This window comes from Rhinoderma darwinii, chromosome 4, assembly GCF_050947455.1.
Source record: "Rhinoderma darwinii isolate aRhiDar2 chromosome 4, aRhiDar2.hap1, whole genome shotgun sequence".
Classification (NCBI taxonomy): domain Eukaryota; kingdom Metazoa; phylum Chordata; class Amphibia; order Anura; family Rhinodermatidae; genus Rhinoderma; species Rhinoderma darwinii.
The window spans coordinates 359,828,323-359,850,772 of NC_134690.1; the positions used below are offsets into that span (position 1 = coordinate 359,828,323).

Consider the following 22,450-nt stretch of genomic DNA (forward strand, 5'->3'; position numbering starts at 1 on the left):
TAGCAGATGCCTGTCCGTTTTAAACGGACAGGAATAATACACTGCAATACAAAAGTAGTGCAGTGTATTATAAAAGCGATTGGATGATCGCATATTAAAGTCCCTTAGTGGGACTAGTAAAAAAGTTACAAAAAAAGTTGAATAAAGTTAATAAAAAAATAAATAAACCCAATTTTTTTCCCCCTTACAAAATGCTTTTACTATTAAAAAAATAAAATAAAGCAAAAAAGTTACACATATTTGGTATCGCCACGTCTGTAACGACCCCGACTATAAAGCGATTACATTATTTAGCCCGCACGGTGAACGGCATAAAAAACAATGGAAAAATTGCTGTTTTCTGTGAATCCTGACTTAAAAAAAAGTGATCAAAAAGTCGCATCTACTCCAAAATGGTACCAATACAAACTACAAGTCGTCCCACAAAAAACAAGCCCTCATACAACTGCATCGGCGGAACAATAAATTAGTTACGGCTCTTCAAATATGGAGACACATAATTTTGAAAAAAAAGTGTTTTTACTGTGTAAGTAGTAAAACATACAAAATCTATACAAATTTGGTATCGTTGCAATCACAACAACCCGCTAAATAAAGTTATTGTGTTATTTATACCACACGGTAAACGGCGTAGATTTAGGATGCAAAAAAAGGGGGGCAAAATTTCAGGTTTTTTTCTAACTCTCCCCAAAAAAGTTAATAAAAGTTAATAAATTTATATGTACCCCTAAATGGTGCTATTAAAAAAAAAATACAACTTGTCCCGCAAAAAAAAAAGACCTTATACAGCTATGTCGACGCAAAAATAAAGAAGTTATAGCTCTTCGAATGTGACGATGGAAAATGTAAAAAATGGCTTGGTCATTAGGGCCCAGAATGCAAGCAGGGGGAAGGGGTTAAAATTATGACCAGAAGATGGTTTAGTATTGTTGGATTTTTTTGATTTTTTTTTTCCTTCTGAAATTTTATTTTCTCACAATAAGTCTGTCTGAAATGACTGTTCCATATCACAAAATAAGCTACCACCTACTTAGAATAGTGGACACAGATAGACTTTAGACAAATTTTTGGTAGGTTTAAACTATTAGAATTTTTTTTATTTTTTTTTTTCTTACCAGCAACCGACGTATAAATCAATTTTCCAGAGACTCGACGCCCTATTCTCATGGGTTTAGCCTTCCTTACTCAGCTTACTATAGTATGGATCAATAGCTTCTTCTTTCATCCTGGGTGGAGTAGATGATAATGGAAGCTGTCCAGCATTTCACATGGTCTGTTGAAAACTACTTCAGTGGAAATATAGCTGACATTTTCTTTTTTTTTTTTTTTTTTTCAGATATCGCATGTAAATGTTTCTATAATTGTTTTGCGCTGCAAGTATAGATCTCTAAGAAGATAATTATTTCCAATATTACTTGCAGGTTCAATCCGTCATGTGTGGTTCTGTAAGGCCGGATTCACAGCGTGTTTGGTCCGTGATATACGCTCGTGTGAATCCGGCCTAAGGCAGAGCTTTTTGGCCTAGATCCCTAAAGCTAGGCTTACATGGCAACTTATAATAACATGTGATGTGCAGTTGCATGCAATGTGTATTATTACTATGAAGTGCAGAAAAATCTCATATGATGTCTCTTGCAATTTTTTTCCTTTTTTGTTTCTAATTTATCCTCATGTAAACCCTACCTATGCTTTTATCCTCTTGAAAATCCAAGATGGAGCATCAGCACTTGTGGCCCTACATCTGTAGAATACCAAAGCTAGGGAGAAATAAAAAAACAAATTTCAGGTTTATGCATCTGTACTCTGTAATTTAACTTTGACACCCTGACACAGACCCAATTACATCAGTATTTTACAGGTTCCCTAGTATATTTGAGGGCTCAATCATAGCCTCATGGCTTCCCCTGGCCCTTACATCTGATCTCCTGGGTTTACAAAAGCTGGTCACGGTGATCTCTGGGCAGCATTCTATTTAAAAAGGTTTGTCTTCGTGGGATAAGCCCTCTAAATGCATATGTGGTTTGCTTATGTCCCATTTGTGAGCCGCCTTAGGGACGGTCACTTTAGGTGGCCACTTAGTAGATATAATTGAGCCTGGTTACTAGAACTTTAAGGGCTTGTCCACACACAACGGAATTGCTGCAGAAAATTTCTGCAGCAATTCCATTGAAAATAAACGCACCATTTTCTGCGGTTTTTTTACGGCAGAAAATGGTACGTATTCTGCGTTTTTCCACAATGTTAGTTGATGGCGACATCTCAAAAAAACGCCGCAATATTGGCCACTTTCCGCAGCGGGAATTGACATGCTTCGGTCCGAAAAATACGCACCGCAGGTCAATTTCTGCTCTGATTTTTTTACACAGCATGTGGATGAGATTTGTTAAATCTCATCCACTATGCTGCTACTGTATACTGCTGAGTGTTTTTTTACAACTGAAGTTCCGGACGGAAAAAAGGCGGCAATTCCGCAGCGTGTGGACGAGCCCGAAGAGTGTGTTTATACAAGTGGACTAATCTATAAGATCCATATTCTGCTAATAGGTTACCTCCTAATGTTTCCTGTCATTTTTAAAAAAAAATATGGAATCTGCTTCCAAGTTATGCCGAACAAAACTTTCTGAGGTCTTCCCATTATATTGTGAGGGGTGAGAATGTAGAGTGGTTTGGAAGATTTTGTTTATAAGTAGAGAATGCTTAGGTTGTGTTTTTTTTGTGTTTTGTTTTTTTTACTACTTTTTTTTTTTTTTGTATTTGTAAAGCGCTCACGAATCACCTTGGCAATAATGTAACCGGGATGTCCACTCTTCACATTGGAAAAAGTGGACATCCTGTGCACTGCATTGTCTTTTAACGAATGTATATCTGGAGGAGAGGATAACTACGCGTAGAACAGAGGTCTTTGACCAGTCCGTATATATGTGCTTCTATTTCTAAAGATATTCTGGAGTTTTGTGACACATTAAAAGCCATTTCCTTTTAGGCTCAAAAAAACCTCACAAAAAGGATGTGACCTGTGAGCTGTAAATCTGAGACTTGTGCAAGTTCTATCGCTGTAAATAAAAGTTGTTACAATTGCTGCTTTCTTTTGAGGGGATTGGCACAGGGACTAATGTGTTTTCCCAGAAATGTTGAGGGTTGCGGTGGCATCAGTATAATGATAGGAGAGATGTGAATCTGAACTGCGATTTCCTATACGCTTCATTTCATACCTTAGTTCTTTTGCTGTACATAAAATGGATGGTAATATTGTTGAAATCATAAATATTACAAATTTAGGTAGAAATACCATTAACTACTTTTGTATTTAAAAGATCGAAAATCCAAAAAAAAGAAAAGTTGGTTTAAAGGGTAGATGTCACCTCGATAGTCAATTTTACATCCTACATATGCTTCTATAACTCTGACCTAGGGGTACAATTGTATCCACATATATAGCCGAATATCTTGCCCCCTTTGTGAGAACTTTGAGCTGTTTACCAGGCCTGGAGGTATCATTTTACTTATTAAAATGGTAGGAAACCGTATACACTTTATAATGCCACATATGTATCCCTTCTATGGTGATGTTGAAGTAAACGTTGTGATTTATAGTTTTTTACCGATAGTAACTGAGAAAAATGTGAAGGCAACATTGCAACAGTCTTGTGGGTGACGTCAATATTTCCCTATATCGTCAGTTTTTTTTAAAAATTTATTTTTAGTATTTTTATCATTTTATGCTGCTTGCAACTTCTTTAGTCATAGAGAAACATTGAAGTTGCACTAATGCTGCAAATTTAAGGCAACTTCATGTCGCTCCGGAGCCATAGCCTAAAAGATAAATGTTCTGTCTGATGATGTCCAGTGGTTGGAACCGATTTAGTTTTGCAGCAGTCTCTGAAAGATATTGTTTTCTCTTTTTGAAATCCCTATTATCGTTACACGTAGGCTCGCCCTTAAAGAGGCTCTGTCACCACATTATAAGTGGCCTATATTGTACATGATGTGATTGGCGTTGTAATGTAGATTACAGCAGTGTTTTTTTTATTTAGAAAAACGATCAATTTTGGCGGAGTTATGATCTATTTTAGATTTGTTACTTTCTTAATGCCCAACTGGGCGTGTGTTTACTTTTTGAAAAAGTGGGCGTTGTGGAGGGAAGTGTATGATGCTGACCAATTGGCAAAGGAAAAGATTCCACAGCACTGGACCACAGAAGGGATGCACGCCTCCACTGGTCCAGGGTCCTCAATATCGGATAAACAGAAATAGACAGAGGCAGCACTAAGGAAAATATAAGCTTTTAATCTCCCGTGCAACGTTTCAGTCCAGCAGGACCTTTCTTAAGCATGCTGGACTGATAGCTGACCAATCCGCGTCATACACTTCTCTCCATTCATTTACTCAGCACATAGTGATCTCGCGAGATTACACTTCCTGTCATTAAGTCCCACACAAACGCTACGGAAGTGTCGGGATTGTGAATGGACATCGCGTCCTGGCTGGAGGTGATGTCTATTCACTCGAGAGAGACACTTTAGTAAAGTTAATGTGTGAGTAAGTGACTTCACATCATGCTCTCGCAAGATCACTATGTGCTGAGTAAATGAATGGAGAGAAGTGTATAACGCTGATTGGTCAGCGTCATACACTTCTCTCCACAACGCCCACTTGGTCAAAAAGTAAAACATGCCCAATTGGGCATTTAGAAAGTCCTTAGCATAAATCTAAAATAGGTCATAATTCCGTCAAAATTGATAGTTTTTCTAAATAAAAAAACTGCTGTAATCTACATTACAGCGCCGATCACATTGTGTAGAAGATAGGCCACTTATAATGTGGTGACAGACTCTAAGTGAATCTGAGCAGGATTTATTACTTTTGGTCTGCTTAATTTCACTTTAAAGGGCAGGGGCAAAGGCAGGATTTTTAAAGGAGGGTTTCCAATGCATACTTTTCAAACTAAGTTACTTTGACCATGCTCCCGCTACCCTCTAGATTTTACGCTTCGAGAAGTGGGCTACACTTATTCACCAGCCAAGCACTTTATATCACAAGCTGTAATAAAAATAACAAGGTCTAGGCAAGTGAATATGTGCTAACCGCTACTGGTAGGAAAAAAAACCTGTGTATATAGTACCCCCTGTAGATGGTGCCACACGCAGTGCCCTCGCTCCATCCTCTCTTCCAACAATGCAGGCCTGGACTCTTCTGACGTAATCATAGTGCCTGCATCACATGAAAAGCGCCGAATGGCGGATACAATTGAGTTCCCATAGTATGTAAGGGCCTTCTGGTCAAAGGGCTTTTCTGGGCAACTGGAAAACTCTTCTGTGTGCGCCCCAGCAGTTCACGTTTTTGAGAAGGCGTTCTACAGAGGCAGATACTCTTGTGACTGGTGACAATATAGGTCATTTCATGTGCAAACCATGAAAAGGGGGGGGGGGAATGGTTTCCTTTTTGTAATGGCACAAATGGCACTTGTTTTAAAGTAACTTTAGACCTAACTTGTCGTTTTATAATTCAATAACTTCTAGGAAAATTTAATTTGAATGGCTTTTGAAGTTCTTGACTGAACATAGATTCACATTGTTCCTCCTTTTAAAGCAGGGATGTGTGCAGCGTGCATTGTAAGCTTAGACAATTGGGTATTTTGTCGTTATTGTTGGGCGTCCACTCCTATTTACATATAGTGGAACTGAAATGTTTCAGATGTCAAGAATTTATTCACGAATGTTCTGCCCAGTAACTTTGTCACTCGCTTGCCTTTCAGATCTGAGTGAGCTGTAGCTGATGATCGGTTAGGGAGGTTCAGAATGACGGCTATCACGACCGACTTTGACAACATTGAGATTACACAGCAATACAGCGATGTCAACAATCGCTGGGACGATGAATGGGACAATGAGAACAGCTCTGCCCGACTATTTGAGAGATCCCGCATCAAGGCCTTAGCAGGTAGGTTCAGAGCATTTATTGATGGCACGCTTTCTGCCATATGCCTGAAGCTGGGAACTGTGTCTTATATGTATGTCCGTTATTTATCTTTCATGGCTATGGAGTGATGCCGGGGCTAAAAAACAAATAAAAAATAAAAAAATGTTTATGCGGTTTCCCTATTGTAGTTTTTCCCACAGGACTCCTTGAGGAAAAATTCAAGTAATGGGCGTTCTTTGACTTGAGAAATGCAGGATAGTCTAAGACTTTGTGCACATTACTATATTACAATTAGTAGCATGAGATGTTTATTTAGTGTCAAGATCCGGATCTTTGCCTTTGAGATCAATAAAGCCTATACTTCTGACTCTTTTGGGAAAGGCTGTCGTGATCTCACAGGACCGGATGTGAGCTAATACTTGATACTTAATATTTTACTCCTGTATTACAGCCATGTGCACGGAGCCTAACACAACCCAACAGGATCCATGGTCAACAACATAATGGGCCCCATGTATTAAAACTCTTGAAGAAACTGAGTCCAGCTGTCAATTTTGATGACTGGTTGTTGTGCGTACGGACATGGGGCCCAATGTGTGAATAATACATAATTACCATTCACGATATAGCGTATTCTAAAGAGAACCGCAACCAAATGCTAGGTTGGGACAAGCGTGGACAACTCCCTTAAGAACTCTTCCACACGACCGTGTGCCACTTAGGCTGTTTTTCACGGCACCGAGTGGCACCCAAAGGTTTTTATGGTCCCATTCACTTAAGTGGTTGAATTGGGTTCGTGAAAACGGACCAGACTCTCTGATCCGTGTAAAGATAGAATATATCATATCTTTCCACAGATCATGGACGATGCTCGAGCGGCGCGCACACACACACGGTCGTATTCAAGGGCCATTAGTATATTTTGCAGGAACAGAACTTCCTTTGCTTATCGTCATATTCTGGTTGGTATTTTGCAGACCTCTCTTCTGTGCTTACAAATTTGCTGTTGAAGTAAACACTTGAACAGAAAAAATATCTGAAATACTGTTTATTTGTGTTCTAAAATAAGCACAATTTACAATTCACTGGGTTTTTTGCTTTAGCAGATATGCAGCCAAATCGCTGTAACCACAATTTCACATGACTAAAACCCATGTTACGCACAGTTGTTTGTCAAGGTCAGGGCCATCTGTAGTTAACCCTCTCAGTGCCTGGAGGTAACTTCCCAAGTGTTTGAGTGGATGTGCCATAACTTCAGCATTTCTGAAGGTCAGCAGTACTTTGCATAATTCTCCACCCTCTGCTATTAAGGGATTGAACTTTGGAATAGAGGGTTTCAAGGCTGGAAGGAGTATTGTGCTAATCTCTAGATGTAGCTATAGCTAGATATATATTATGACCTTTATAAACCTGCTTTAATATTAAAATACATTAGACATGGCTTATTCAGCTTTAGCATTACTGGGTTAAGAAAATAGCAATGATGGCATGAGCGGGGAATCTGCAATTATTGGAACGCTTCTGCTTGTAAAGGAGATGTTTCTGATATATTAAAGAACTGCAAGCTACACAATTCCCAAATCCTAAACGGAAACTGACGTAGATTTTACGCTACAATAAGGTTTGACCGCTAGGTAGCCGTCGTGTAATGGATTAGGGACATACCTTTTGTTCCTGCTTGCATTAGTGGAAAACAATTTTTTATTCTGCCCAGCGCAGTGACTGCCAAACTAGGTAGAGTCCGTTACCCGATGGCTACCTAGCGGTGTCAACTGTTTGGAAGCGTAAAATCTACTGACACTTTCCCGTCATAGAGGCTCCTTGTTGGCGCTGCTTGTTTATGGCATCACAACATTAAAGGGGTTGTCTCATCAGACCATTTAGTGTGAGCTGCAAGCCGATCGAAGTAGGTCTGACTCTAAAGGCCCCTTGTGGCAAACAGCTGGTTTTGCCAGTGAAAGAAGGGGCCGCTGTAAGGTAAATGTAGTGTTAAGGCCCTTTTACATGGGCCAATTAATAGGCAAAAGAGCATTCATGGGAACGCTCAATCCTGATCATTGCCCTGTGTAAACAGGGCGACGATCAGCCGATGAACGATCAAATGCTCGTTTATCGGCTTATTATATCTTTTATGTTGCAAGAAATATTACCATTGTCTGCAGCACATCTCCTTGTGTAAACCGGGAGATGTGCTGTTGACATGATAGAAATGTATGAGGACGAGCGGTCCTAGTGATGGTCACTCATCCCCAAATATAGCTCCATGTGAAAGGCGCAAACAAGCGCTGATCAACTAGCTGTCACGTTGATCGGCTCTTATTTACACGGCTTATGTCGCATTGTGTAAGAGGACCCTGATGTGATACATGGACGGCCGGAGTCCACCTGAGTGAGAGATGTTGCTTGTTAGCGCCTCTCCACTCTTGCTCATAGAGAAAAGTCCCACGTGGGGGACCCCAACCCGCACTCTGATGTTTATATGCCCTAATAGGACAACCCGTTTATTGATCATATGAAATTCCTTTTTTTTAAACTAGGTTGGTGGATTAAATGTCTTCAATGTGAATGTCCTTTATATTTTTACCCCCTAATTTTGTTACTCATAGACTTGTCTTGGATTTAACCCTAGCTAAGACTTTCTGAGGGGGCTATCTATTCATCATTAGGCCCTGTTCACATCAGCGTTAGAGGCTCCGTTAGGGACCTCCGTCGCTGATTCCGCTTCAAACAATAACGCAGCATGCTGCTCTATTTACGGTAAAACCTTGGACACCCCGACAGAAACCCAACAGGTTCCTTCAGGCGGCGGTTCTCTCCGTTGTTCAATGAAGCCTGCACTGCTGGCATTTTCGTTCTGCTCTTCTGACGGACCAGAACGGAATGCCGAATGCAGATGTGAACAGGGCCGTAGTCTGTGCAGAATAAATACTTCCCGCAAAAGGTCTAAAAATCTATTTCAGTGTAATAACATGGACAAATCACTGTGAAATTATATTTTCCTAATGGATATTTGAGAAGTTGGGTTTTACTTCCCACCTCCCATTAGCAAAACATTCTAGAAATAATTTTGAGACAAGGTTGAGGATTATGTCTGTTAGTACGTTAAGGCTATGTTCACACGGGGTATTTTGCAGAGTTTTTTGACGCGGAAACCGCGTCGCAAAAACGGCCCGAGAACGCCTCCCATTGATTTCAATGGGAGGCGTCGGCGTCTTTTTCCCGCGAGCAGTAAAACTGCCTCGCGGGAAAAAGAAGCGACATGCCCTATCTTCGGGCGCTTCCGCCTCCGACCTCCCATTAACTTCAATGGGAGGCAGGAGAAAGCGTATTTCTCGCTGTTTTATGCCTGCGGCGCTCAATGGCCGCGGGCGAAAAACGGCGCGAAAATCGGCGTGCAGGGAGAGGAATATCTGCCTCAAAGTTCCAAACGGAATTTTGAGGCAGATATTCCTCCCCCAAAATACTCCGTGTGAACATAGCCTAAGACTGTTACAGGGAGCTCAAGGCAAATAAACGTTCACGCTGTATATTATTCATATGTGAGGAAGTACGAGCTTATGTCAGACTCCCAGCCTCACGCCCTTTATGGCACAATCTGTTAATGATTCCCCAGATCGCATGCTAACTTGCTGCATTTTGACCTTGAAGCAGAATATCTCAGTGCTGTGGAATATATTGGAACTTCTGAAATGGCAGAGACGTTAAAAACCCCTCTTCCCCAAGTGTCCAGCACACATTGCGCTGTAGAGATTATTAGCGGCATTCAGGTTTTGCAAGCACATCGTGTTCTTCAGCTGTATTATGTAAACTATGGACAACTTCCTATTTTCTGATGATGATTTGTCCCATATCACAAGCCAAAGGAGGATACATAAAAATCCCCAATGAGCTTTCTGCTGCAGACTTTATCGCCCACTGCGCTTTTGCACTGAAGACTATAAAGCGAAGCACCAAACCCCTCTGTTTTAGGAGCTTGAAGTAAATCTTGACCCCTTTTTAAGCAGAGCGATAGTACAGAACACACTTGCACTTGGATTCATGTAAATGTGTTGATCTTGTAGGAGGTTGCGGCTTGTCGGGGGTCTTCATGTAACTCTGATATAATAAAGGCAAAGTTCAAAGATGTTGTTTATTTGAAATATCTATGTAACATACGTGGCATGTCTAATAGAGCTGTGGCTGCCTTCAGACGGTCGTAATAAAGGTACATATTAGGGTTTTTATCATGACTGCGATACTGCCTCCCGCGGTTCTACTGAATTATACATAGATCAATATGATCCTCAGAAGATCAGAGTATTCGCCCATTGTGGACGCTAAAGTGAAACCCGCCTACCTGGGCTATACAGGTGACCGTAACCTGCAATGATTTAGGCACAATATTGCTGTATATACATGTGCAGCAATTCACACAAAACACATTTGCAATTATAGTAAAGTGGTGGTGTTTTTTTTTGTTTTTTTACACCCTTAGAGAATCCGTCTCATAGTTGCGGCCATTTTGCAGTGTGGGCTTCTAAATGACCGGCATCCCCACAGGGAAAAATATTGGACTAGATTGGGGGCAAATTGCCAGATTTATGAAGTAATTGACTTCACACATGTAACCTTTTTTGTTTCTAGGGCCTCACTAGCACCCTAAAGCAATCAGTGGTTTTCTAGCGTGCTGGGAGTTGTAGATCAGGAAAATTACAGGTTATAGACCTCTGATAAATCGGAACATGGGCCGTCCGCATAGTGTGCTGCCACTATTTCAATAAGTGTTAGTAATACGGCATGATTTTCCAGTTGCCTAAAGTCTGACTAATGGACATTCTCCACTAGGTTTCTGTTTAGAAGTGTGGTGGTGACTAACAGCAGGTATAACTCTTTGGTGATCACTGTCCTGCACCATATTCCGTAACAGCGGTGTGTTTTGGGAAGGATATATGGTACACGTTCTGTTGCCGACTAGCTTAGCTCCGGTCGGTACGCCAGTATGAGTAAATCTCACCCCCCCAGTCTTACAACGTTACCGTATTAGACCTAGCTGATACTTCAAGAAAGTTGTCAGAAATTATGTACAGCAACATAGGAAGTTGTGTCAAGGTTCCCATGTGCCGACCGTTTATAAAGACTCTACTGCTTCAATTGTTTTTAATTGCGGCTGTGGGGGTGTATTTCTGTACAGTCTATTAATCGTTATTACTGCATGATGTCATTCATGTTTCCGCCCCATTAGCAGCTGTCACTTGTGGAGATACAGCCATTGAATTAACTTCTTTTTTTTTTTCCAGAGAAATTCTATAGAGTTTGGGAGAGCGTCAATTCTGGTCTGATATTGATGTAGAATTTCTCGATTATTGTGATTTTAGACAATTTGTAATTCTGGTATTATAAGTATGTTTTACAAAATGTTGTGGACCAATCTGTAGCAGTTCGATCAACCCAAGAGCCAGTTTGACATATCTAGTGGCAAAGCAATAAGAACTTTCATAGACGTTGGTTATAGGTTCAAAATGTAAGGCACAAGCAGCAAATTATTAGGCCCAAAAACTAGATGCGAACGGGCCCTACTTGTTGGGCCTCGTTCACATCTGTGTTGGAAGCTCTGGTAGGGGCTTCTATCAAAGATTCTGCCGGAAACTATAACGTAGCATGCTGCACGATTTCCAGTAAAATGATGTCCAACGTGATGGAAACTTGACTGAACCCATTAAAGTCAATGGGTTCCGTCGATCGAGGGTGTCCATTATGCTACGGAATCAGTGGTTCCTGTATTTTTCGTTCTGTTCTATTCATACGCAGATTTGAACGAGGCCTAAGTTAACTAACTTATTATGCAATATGCACTAGTATTAAAAAGGCTGAACTTGGGCACTTTATGAATATTTTACCACATCAGTGTTTTTGTTTTTTGTCGGAGTTTTTTTTTTTTCCTGGAGAACTACATAAGGGTATGTGCACACGCTAGCTAACTTTTACGTCTGAAAAGGCAGACTGTTTTCAGGAGAAAACAGCTGCTTCGTTTCAGACGTAAAAGCTCCTCCTCGCATTATGCGAGGCGTCTTTGACGCTCGTAAATCTTGAGCTGTTCTTCATTGACTTCAATGAAGAACGGCTCAAATTACGTTGCAAAGAAGTGTCCTGCACTTCTTTGCCGAGGCAGTCCATTTACGCGTCGTCGTTTGACAGCTGTCAAACGACGACGCGTAAATTACAAGTCGTCTGCACAGTACGTCGGCAAACCCATTCAAATGAATGGGCAGATGTTTGCCAACGTATTGTAGCCCTATTTTCAGACGTAAAACGAGGCATAATACGCCTCGTTTACGTCTGAAAATAGGTCGTGTGAACCCAGCCTTACTTTTGCATATATGTTTTTTTACAAGTGATCTGTTTTACTATGTACATGCATTTACTTAATGGAATGCATTGGCAGATGCTTGTTTGGCAACTTTTTCCACAATTAAAAGGTACGGCACGCCATCCTCTTACCGGGTGCTTTGTTGCAGAAATATCCCGGCCGCAACTCAATCATGTGACCGCACTGTGACTGGCCTCTTCCTACAGCGTCTGCTGTGTGGACTCGAAGTCCCTTTCAGTATGCGTTCCTATGAGGCGCTCAATGGGCGTCTCATAGGAATGCATAAAGAGAGACTTCCCGCCCACACAGCAGACGCTGTAGAAATCGGCCGGTCACCTGACCGAATTGCAGCCGGGATATTTCTGTAACAAAGCGCCTGGTAAGAGGACGGCCTGCCCTACCATTTATCAGGTGTACTGTACAAAATGGGGCCGCAATAAAAATCTTGCTGGAGTGTCTCTTTAAAGCAACACCACAGGCAAGACTGATACACTATGCCTAGTGCAGTGCCTGAGGGGGGCGGTGCATGACTAATCTTTGGTCATTCTCCACCCCCCCCCCCCCTAAACCCCTGCATAAGTGTCATACTGTTGCTTGCTCTCCACTATTCATTACAAGAGCAAAACCCAAGGAATGTTTACATTATCCTTTTAAGCACAGAGACTAGATTTACGCATGTGAGCCCCTATGTGACTCCCTTCTTAGAAGACTTTAAGATCGTATGGTAGATCCCCCTTCAACTGGTGCCTTCTAGCTCCCTCCAAAGCGTCAGTCTCAGGAGGGAGTCCGTGTAGGATGATCAAAAGACTTGGATTACAAACCTCAGAGTTTTGCAGTGAAGTATAAACACACAGATCTAGTTTGAAATTTGATTTGGTCTTCTCCTTTCATGTTAAATATTTTAAGTGGCCACACCCTGTGTCTACGCTTAGATGGAATTATTTCCATTTATCATATCATTACTAATAGAAATTACATGGAGCCGTGCAATTATATAATTATTTTTCGTAGTACTTGCCAGCCAAGCAGCTATAACTAGAATGTATTTCCAAGCACATATGTTCTATGGATTATCAGCCGTCCACTGCACGCCCCGTTCAAATAGTTTTATCAATAAGAGGGACAAATGTCTCCTTATCTCAAGCGACTGAGCTCTCCAGGGCAGAATCTGGTATTTTTGTTGCATTCCCTTAGGTAGAGGAAATGTGAGTGGGTGGCCTCTGAAGTCTTGTTTCCCTGTTCATGTGTTGGAGGGGCCAGTTTCCGCAATTTAGCCCATCTTATTATTGGAGTGTTTCCTTCAGTCGTCATTCCCATGGCTGTCAGAATCCTCCAGAGATAAACAGGATGTCTTCCCGGCCTCTCCCTTTGGTGTATTGGGAGCTTATTCATGGTCATTGTCTTAAGTGAAGATGATATTTCAAGAGTCTCTGTTAAGTAGATTTACTCTATTTTTAGCCTGTGTTTTATCGGTCAGAAATGGGCAGAACATATCCATTCGCAAACCTATTCTAAATTCCAGAATATCAGAATAACTTTATTGTAGGTTCACTTTTAAAAAGAATTAAGATCCCGGTCCTTTACTCCCTACACGTACGGTCACTGTGTCTGCTGCCTTATTAGTAGCAGTGAAAGCGGATTGTAGTCTGCTGCTGAGGCTAAGTTCACACCACCGTTACTATCCGTTTCTCTCCTCCGTCAGAGGAAGAGAGGATCGATTCATTAAATGGAAAGCACCGGTTCCGTTAGAATTACCATTGATTTCAATGGTAATTCTCTTGTATCAGTTGCTTTCAGTTTGTCTCTTTCGCTAGGTTTCCGTTTTTTTTTTTTAACCTAAAAAAAAGTTCTGCAGACTGCACTTTTGTTTCCGTTCAAAAAAACTGAAACCTAGCGAACGGAGACAAACTGTAAGCAACTGATACAAGAGAATTACCATTGAAATAAATGGTCTTTCTTTTGGAACCGTTGCTTTACGTTTTAATGTATCGATCCTCTCTTCCTCTGATGGAGGAGAGATAAACTGATGGTAACGCCAGTGTGAAGGAAGCCTTAGATGCATCTGAAAGACTTCTAAGTGTCTGTAGGTTATCTCTGTTGCTGACAATGTGGCACTTTGCAGGCTATTTCTAAGGAACAACTGATAGTGTTTTAAACTGCATGTGGCAAATCTCTGAAAAAATGGCGCTATTACTTCAACTTCTTATCAGCCTGAATCTTGGGTGTCAGACACTCACCGATCAAACATGGATTGCCTTAAAGGGGTTTACAAGTCCTAGGAAATTGATGGCCTCCGGTCAGGGTCCGACTCGAGGCACCCCCGCCGATCAGCTGGTTTGAAGGGGCCGCAGCGCTTACCCTTCATTTCCTTCACTGCTCACACATTGAATCGCTGACACACTTGTAGTGGTGGTTCCCAGTATTACAGCCTACTCCCACGAGCACTGCAGCCCCTTCAAAACAGCTTATCAGCGGGATTGCTGGGAGTCCGCCACCCGACTGGAGTTTAGGCCACTAATTTCTAAGGACTGGAAAACCCGTTCAAAGGTTATGTACACCTTTTGAACTCCTATTTTTTTAATAAAACAATGTTTTAGGTGATTTTAAGCAACTTTTCAAATCCTGTTAAAAATATTTTTATTTTTTATGATGCAGCTTCTATGTATCCTGTTTACATGGAATCGGCAAGATACAGATTCAGGTCAGCTGGACTGATGGCTCAGTTGAAAGCTGGTCCTGCATGAACTTAGTAGTGATTGGTTATTAGCTAGATCCTGCGTGTCAGACACGCAGGACCAGCTTTCAGCCAAGCTAGCTGACCTGACCGGATCGGTGATCGAACGATACAGCTTCTATGTATACAGGATACATAGAAGCTGTATCTTCAAAAGTACAAAAATTTCAGAAGTTGCTTAAAATCACCTAAAACAAACGCTACGTACATTTTTTAGAAAACCTTTAAGGATAGATAGGTCATCAATGTCTTAGTCCCAGAAAACCCCCTTAAGTGCATCTAGTGTAGCTCATCCTGATTAATGGTATTGTACTTGCTAGTACATTAGAGCCATAAATGAGAGCAGAACTGAATAAGGAAGTCATTAGTATGGATCAGTCTATGGTGAGGAAGCATGCTGTAATATATAGATCTTTAATAGGTTCCTCGGGACACAATTTATAGTCTCTAATTATTAATGGAGAAGCAAACATTGGGTGCAGAACTTTTGCTGCCTATCTTTGGTGAAATTTATAGCTTGACAAACTCAAAGGAATTTTTTTTTCAGACATAAGACACTGGGCAATGGTCTGTAAACCTGCACGGCCATTAGATATGGTGGGTATGCAATCTATTATAAATTGTAAAAGTTATGTAGATATTCTGGAAAGATCACAAAGTCATTCTAAAAAAAAATGGCCGTCCATGCCATAATACAAATGGAAAATCGATCTCTTTCTTGCTCTGTAGCCTTGTCTGGGCTTGTAATAATGGGATGCAGACTCGTCAATTGGCATGAATGACTTTCCAAGGACTGCACCTGACAACGACCGAAAAATTGTCTGAATTGTACTTTTTGGGTGTCCGATATCACTAATTTATTGCCAGCGTACCTAACTTTTCAACTTAAAAGTACACATATATGTTATTGCCGTGATCGTAATCACCCAAGCAATAAAGTTAACATGTTATTTAAACCGCAAGGTGAATGCTATAAAAAAACATACCGCAAAAAGCGACGGCGGAATTTTTTTCTCGGTGCCCCCAAAACAGAAGTTAATTAATAAATCCCATGTACCCCAAATAAGTACCAATAAAAACTGTCCAGTCACGCAAAAAAAAAAGCCCTTATCACTACATTGACGGAAAAATAAAAAAATTACGGCTCTTGGAATGCGACGATGCGAAAACAAATAATCTTAGTTCAAAAGTGTTTTTATTGTGCAAAAGTCGTAAAACATAAGAAACCTATACATAAGTGGTATCGTCGTAATCGTACCGACCTATAGAATAAAGGTAACATGTTATTTAAAACGCATAGAACAAGGGTGGAATTGCTGGATTTTATTTTCTATCCCCTCCCCCCAAAAAAAGTTGTTAAAAGTTAATCAAAATATTATATGAACCCCAAAATGGTGCCATTAAATAATACAACTAATCCGGCAATAAAAAGGTCTTCACACAACTATGTAGACGGAAATATAAAAAAAACTATGGAAATAGAAAAAACAAAACGATGGAAAACGAAAAAAAATTGGTCATTAAGGCCTTATTTAGATGAACGTGTGCGTTTTGCGCGCGTAAAAAATGCAGCGTTTTGCGTACGTTGCATTTCCGTGTGTCATAAGTGTTTGCATGGCTGCGTGATTTTCACGCATATGGCATCCTTATGACATGCGGTTTTGATGTTTAGAAAAATAAATGAAGTGGTTTTATTTTTCCTTTCATTTCCTGATCTAATGTTGCGCGAATCACAAGCCACACATGGGAGTGTTTCCGTGTGCTGTGAGTGATTTTCACGCACCCATTGACCTCAATGGGTGTGTGATGCTTGAAAACCGGCCAAGTATAGAACATGTCGTGAGTTTTACGCAGCGGCACGCTGCGTGAAAATCACGGAATGTCTGAACGGTCCCATTGACTAACATAGGTCCGTGCGACGCGCGTGATTTTCACACGCGTATCACGGACGTTAAACACGTTCGTGTGAATAAGGCCTAAAATATGCTAGTCACTAAGGGGTTAAAGCATATGTACACCTTTTTGAAGAAGTGTTTTTATTTTGATACAACTTTGTAATTTGATTTTATTAAATCCAGGATACGTACAAGCTGTATACTGCACTGATACCTGAATTAGTCAGGTCAGCAGGACTGATGGCTTTGACAGCGGGTCCTGCGTGACAAAGTTCATAACTTAGATGTGATCGATAAAAATTGGATCCTGCGTGGACCCGCTGTCACCAAAGCAGTTAGTCCCGCTTACCTCACGAATTCCGGTTTCAGAAGCTGTATCTGAAAAAGCAAATTTTTTTTTTTTTTTTTTAATAAAAACGAATTGCACAAAACACACTGATACACATAAAATAAGTCTTCGAAGGTTTACATAGTCTTTAAGGCCGGGAATCACACAAGCCGTTTTGATGCAGTTTTTGGCTCTGTTTTTTTTAACCAGGCACAGGACTGGACATAAGAATGTAGACACATCAGTCTTCTCTTTATACATGTCCTTCCTTTTACATCCATTTCTAACTTTGGCTATAAAAATCACCCCAAAAACTGCATCAAAACTCAGATCCTGGCCTAAGAGCCCTCGCATGTATTTTATAGTTAAATGAATGCGGGGCGGCAGCTGAGCTGGGATTTGGTACCATATAAAAACGCGTATATTGATTTTAAGAGAAAATTATCTTCTGTGGGGATACAAGGCCAGAGGGATGCTGCTGAATAATGAACGAGCGTGCTGCGCCATTGAGTGCATGAGAGAACAAGGTCAGATGAGAAGGACATCTGAAGGATTCACTTGATACAGGAGAGGAACATTAAACCACAATAACCACATTAGCAGATGTCTGTCTCACTGTACATTTAATCAGTTTACGATCCTTGGGGCTATCGCATCTGGAGCTTGAACATCGAGTCTGAATTAGAAGTGCTATTTGCAGGCCACTAGTTCGCGCTTGTAGTATGTATTGGCGGCCGCTCGCAGCCCCCCTGCTGTTTTGAACTGCTTGTTCCTAGACATGGAAGTAAGCTGGGGCCTCATAGTGGTGTCTGGGAAACACTCATTTATATTTTATAGCCTTTATTTTTTATCGATCGTATAGGAAGTATTGACTTGTACAGCTTTTTTTTTTTTATATGTGCTATTATTTAACATAATAGTGGTAAGACATGACCTGCTATGTATGGTGTAATAAAAGTGTTAGGGCCAGTTCACACAGTTTTTTTTGACGCGGAAACCGCGTCAAACGTTCGAAAATGCCTCCCATTGTTTTCAATCGGAGGTGGAGGCGTTTTTTCCCGCAAGCGGAAAAAACATCTCGTGGGAAAAAGGGACATGCCCTATCTTCGGGCGTCTACGGCTCTGACCTCCCATTGACATCAATGGGAGGCAGGGTAAGCGTATTTCGCTGTGTTTTTAGCCCGCGGCACTCAACGGCCGCAGGCGAAAAGCACAGCGAAAATCTGCATGCAGGCAGAGCAAAATCTGCCATAAAATTCCAAACGGAATTTTGAGGCAAATTTTCCGCCTGTAAAAAAACACTGTGAACCCAGCCTTATAGGGCGGGTGAATTGTCACACTAAAGTCCAATGAGACGTTAAAATAAAAATCCAAGTCCTTTTCATTTGACACTGTATTAAACAATTTTAGCTGTTAACTGACCACAAGATGTTGATGATCAGCTTTTCAGCTTCTGGATGTAAAGGGGTTCTACAATCTTAAGAAATGAAAGGCCTATCCTCAGGATAGACAATCAATATCTTATCGATGGGTGGGTATTAGACACCCGACAATCAGCAGTTTTGAAGGGGTCACGGCGCTCGTACAAGCGCTGCTTCTCCTTCATTATGGTCACCTATCAGAATTTAATTGCCTCTCCTGAGGAAAGGCAATCAATTTCTTATGACTAGACAACCCCTTTAAGTTCAGGGTTTGCTACGATCCAGGCTGAGACATTTTTACCTACACTGATAAATTTATAGCAAACAATCAGGACCGGAGGGAGATTTCTGCTGCTGATGTATCCAATGTTTGAAATTCATTTGGTTTTTATTTTTCCAAAGTACAATACAAAAGTATACAACATCCCAATGATAGTCTCACTGTATCCAATGTATGTAAGCGGTGAGCTAAATAGAACTGTAGCAAAACCTTAGCAGTGAATAGTATTAGGTCTGTCTGTCTCTTTTTTTTTTTTTTTTCGGCCCCACTGAAAGCAACTGACTTTCAAAATGTTCACATCAGCGCTGGTCTTCCGTACGTCTTTCCGTTAATCTGTACCGTCAGAGAAGCAGATGAACGGAAAGACAAACGGAAAGTATTGTTTCCGTTTGCAATACCATTGATTTCAATGGTATTTTTTTTGAGTGTGTTTCACTATGTTCCGCTAGGTTTCTGTTTTGTTTTTTTTCTTCATCGAAACAATAGCGCAGCACGCTACGCTTTCCATGAAAACAAAAAATGCCAACATAGCCGACAGAATGGATGGATGGACGGAAGGCTAATGCTGATGTGAACAGGCCCTAAGAAGTTGAAACACCGAGTGTATTAGAAAGTTGCAGAACTTTTCCTTTTATATAATTATTACACTTAAAAGCGTTTTCTGGAAAAAAAAACTTATTCGTTGTCTGACAGTTGTGGTTTGTCCAGACCTGCAGGTTCCTTATTACGAGGCTCCATGTAACCTAAACTGAAGCCTTTTTATAAATGAACTTGCTATCAACCGAACACTGGGCCTGGCAGCAAGTACAGGGAAGCATGTAAAAAAATTTAAAGCTGTATTCCATATGCGTTTTTTGCAGCGTGATGCTGTGCGCCAATCAGCACAGCACAACCACTACGTGTACAAACCGCTTAAGATTATACAATAAACTATTAATACTCGTCAATGATTAATTCAAATGTGACTCGCATTTAAATAGAGATTTTTTTGGTAACGTAGATTCTGTTTTTGTCATGATTTTTCATTATTGGTTGGGTTATTCAGAAGATGTAATAGGAAATGGATTCAAACTTCAGTCCGAGAAGCGTTATCTCAAGCGATTTCCTTTTCTATGTAGGAACGGGAAACAGATGAAAGGAAGCTCTTGCTTATGTTGCCAGCCAAAATACATTCCTTCGTGTCATCTTACTTTGTGCCCTTAAGTCAAAGCTTTCTGTTATATGTAATGTATGTGCATTTTACATACATCTCCTTGGACCGTCCATCTCTTTTGTTTCTATTTCATTCTTGCGTAATCTTTGTGTAGGCTGGCTTTACACGGGCAGATTTCATGCCAGTTTATGGGCGTCGAGTGACAATGACATGGAGCAATGAACGGTGGGAATGAACGCTTATTAATACAATAGTTCGTCCCCATACAGTTTGCATCTAGATGTTGGCACATTCCCGGTTTACACGTGGAGATATGCTGAAAAGAAACAATTTTTTGGGCAGCATTTAAGATAAAATGACGAACGAGCGATTTCTGGCTGATCGCGCCCATATTTATGCGAGCCAATGAACGGGAACAAACATGCACTCCTTTGCCAATCATCGACCCACATAAAAGGGCCTTAGGTCCTTGGTAGTGTCTGGTGTCTCCTTTACTTGACTGACTTAAAGGGTTTGTCCGAGATAAAATGACTATGCGTTAATGCTTGTAATTTATAAATGGAAATGGAAAATGTAAGTATATTACAAATGTAAAGTGGCCCCGTTACCAGATCCTGCCGTGGGGTACTGGACGGGTGACGTCACCCTCTGCACTGGCTCTGGCCGCTGTGTTGATCTTCAATCCTTTTCCGGGTATACGACAAGTCACTTGTGATGTTCCCGTGTATGGGCTGTTCTGCTGCAAGCCCGTAACGCGCATGTGCAGTCCCTGCTGTTCTCACGGTCCCTGCTATTCTCGAGGTAACAGCAGGGACCGCGCATGCGCGTTACAACAGAACAGCCCGTACAGGGCACTTCACAAGTGATGTGTCGTATACCTGGAAAAGAATTGAAGATCAACACAGCGGCCAGAGAGTGATGTCACCCGTCAAGTACCCCACGGCAGGATCTGGAAACGGGGCTACTTTGGAAAATGTAAGTATATTACAAATGTATTTACATTTATAAATTACAAGCTTTAACAGTCATTTTATCTTGGACAACCCCTTTAAGTCTTGAAAAAAATGCTAAGTGCTTCTATAATAAAATGTCAACCATTAGGGTATGTTCACACGCACTGTTTTCAGACGTAATTCGGGCGTTTTACGCCTCGAATTACACCTGAAAAAACGGCTCCATTACACTTACAAACATCTGCCCATTGCTTTCAATGGGTTTTACGATGTTCTGTTCACACGAGGTGTAATTTTACGGGTCACTGTCAAAAGACGGCGCGTAAATAGACGCCCGCGTCAAAGAAGTGCATGTCCCTTCTTGAGACGTTTTTGGAGCCGTTTTTCATTGACTCCATTGAAAAACAACTCCAATAACGTCCGTAAAATACGCCGCGGAAAACGCGAGTAGTTACAAAAACGTCTGAAAATCGGGAGCTGTTTTCAGGCGAAAACTGCTCCGTAATTTAAGACTTATTTTGCTACTGCGTGTGAACATACCCTTAAGGCAATTCATTTTAAAGAGACTGTCACCACATTATAAGTGCCCTATCTCCTACATAAGGAGATCGGCGCTGTAATGTAGGTGACAGTAATGATTTTTATTTAGAAAAACGATCTATTTTTACCACTTTATGAGCGATTTTCAGCTTTATGCTAATTCGTTTCTTAATGCCCAAGTGGGCGTGTTTTTCTTTAGACCAGGTGGGCGTTGTACAGAGAAGTGTATGACGCTGACCAATCAGCGTCATGCACTTCTCTCCATTCATTTACACTGCAGATAGCGATATAGCTATATCGTTATGTGAAGCTACATACACACACTATAACATTACTACAGTGTCCTGATAATGAACATACATTACCTCCAGCCAGGACGTCATGTGTATTCAGAATCCTGTCACTTCTGTAGCGTCTGTGAGATTTACCTCAAGGCAAACGTAATCTCGCGAGATTACGATGTAAACGAGATAAAGTTTGCCTTGCTGGAAATCTCACAGAAAAGATTCAGACGTGTCAGGGTTCTGAATACACATCACGTCCTGGCTGGAGGTAATGTATGTTCATTATCAGGACACTCTAGTAATGTTCTAGTGTGTGTATGTAGCTTCACATAACGATATAGCTATATCGCTATCTGCAGTGTAAATGAATGGAGAGAAGTGCATGACGCTGATTGGTCAGCGTCATACACTCCTCTAGACCAGGTGGGCGTTGTACAAAGTAAAAACACGCCCACTTGGGCATTAAGAAACTAATTAGCATAAAGCTAAAAATCACTTAAAGTGGTAAAAATAGATAGTTCTAAATAAAAAGCATTACTGTCACCTACGTTACAGCGCCGATCTCCTTGTGTAGGAGATAGGGCACTTATAATGTGG

At 41.0% G+C, this 22,450-nt stretch overlaps 1 protein-coding gene across 1 annotated transcript in view; it reads left to right on the forward strand.

Moving 5' to 3' along the window:
• The window catches only part of SPTBN1 (spectrin beta, non-erythrocytic 1), a 161,727-nt gene that overhangs the window by 44,832 nt on the left and 94,445 nt on the right, over window positions 1–22,450 (forward strand). Inside the window, exon 2 of the mRNA XM_075863017.1 lies at window positions 5,756–5,940. Coding sequence (XP_075719132.1) covers window positions 5,799–5,940 — 142 coding nt within the window. The 5' untranslated portion in view covers window positions 5,756–5,798. The remainder of the gene's footprint in view (window positions 1–5,755; window positions 5,941–22,450) is intronic.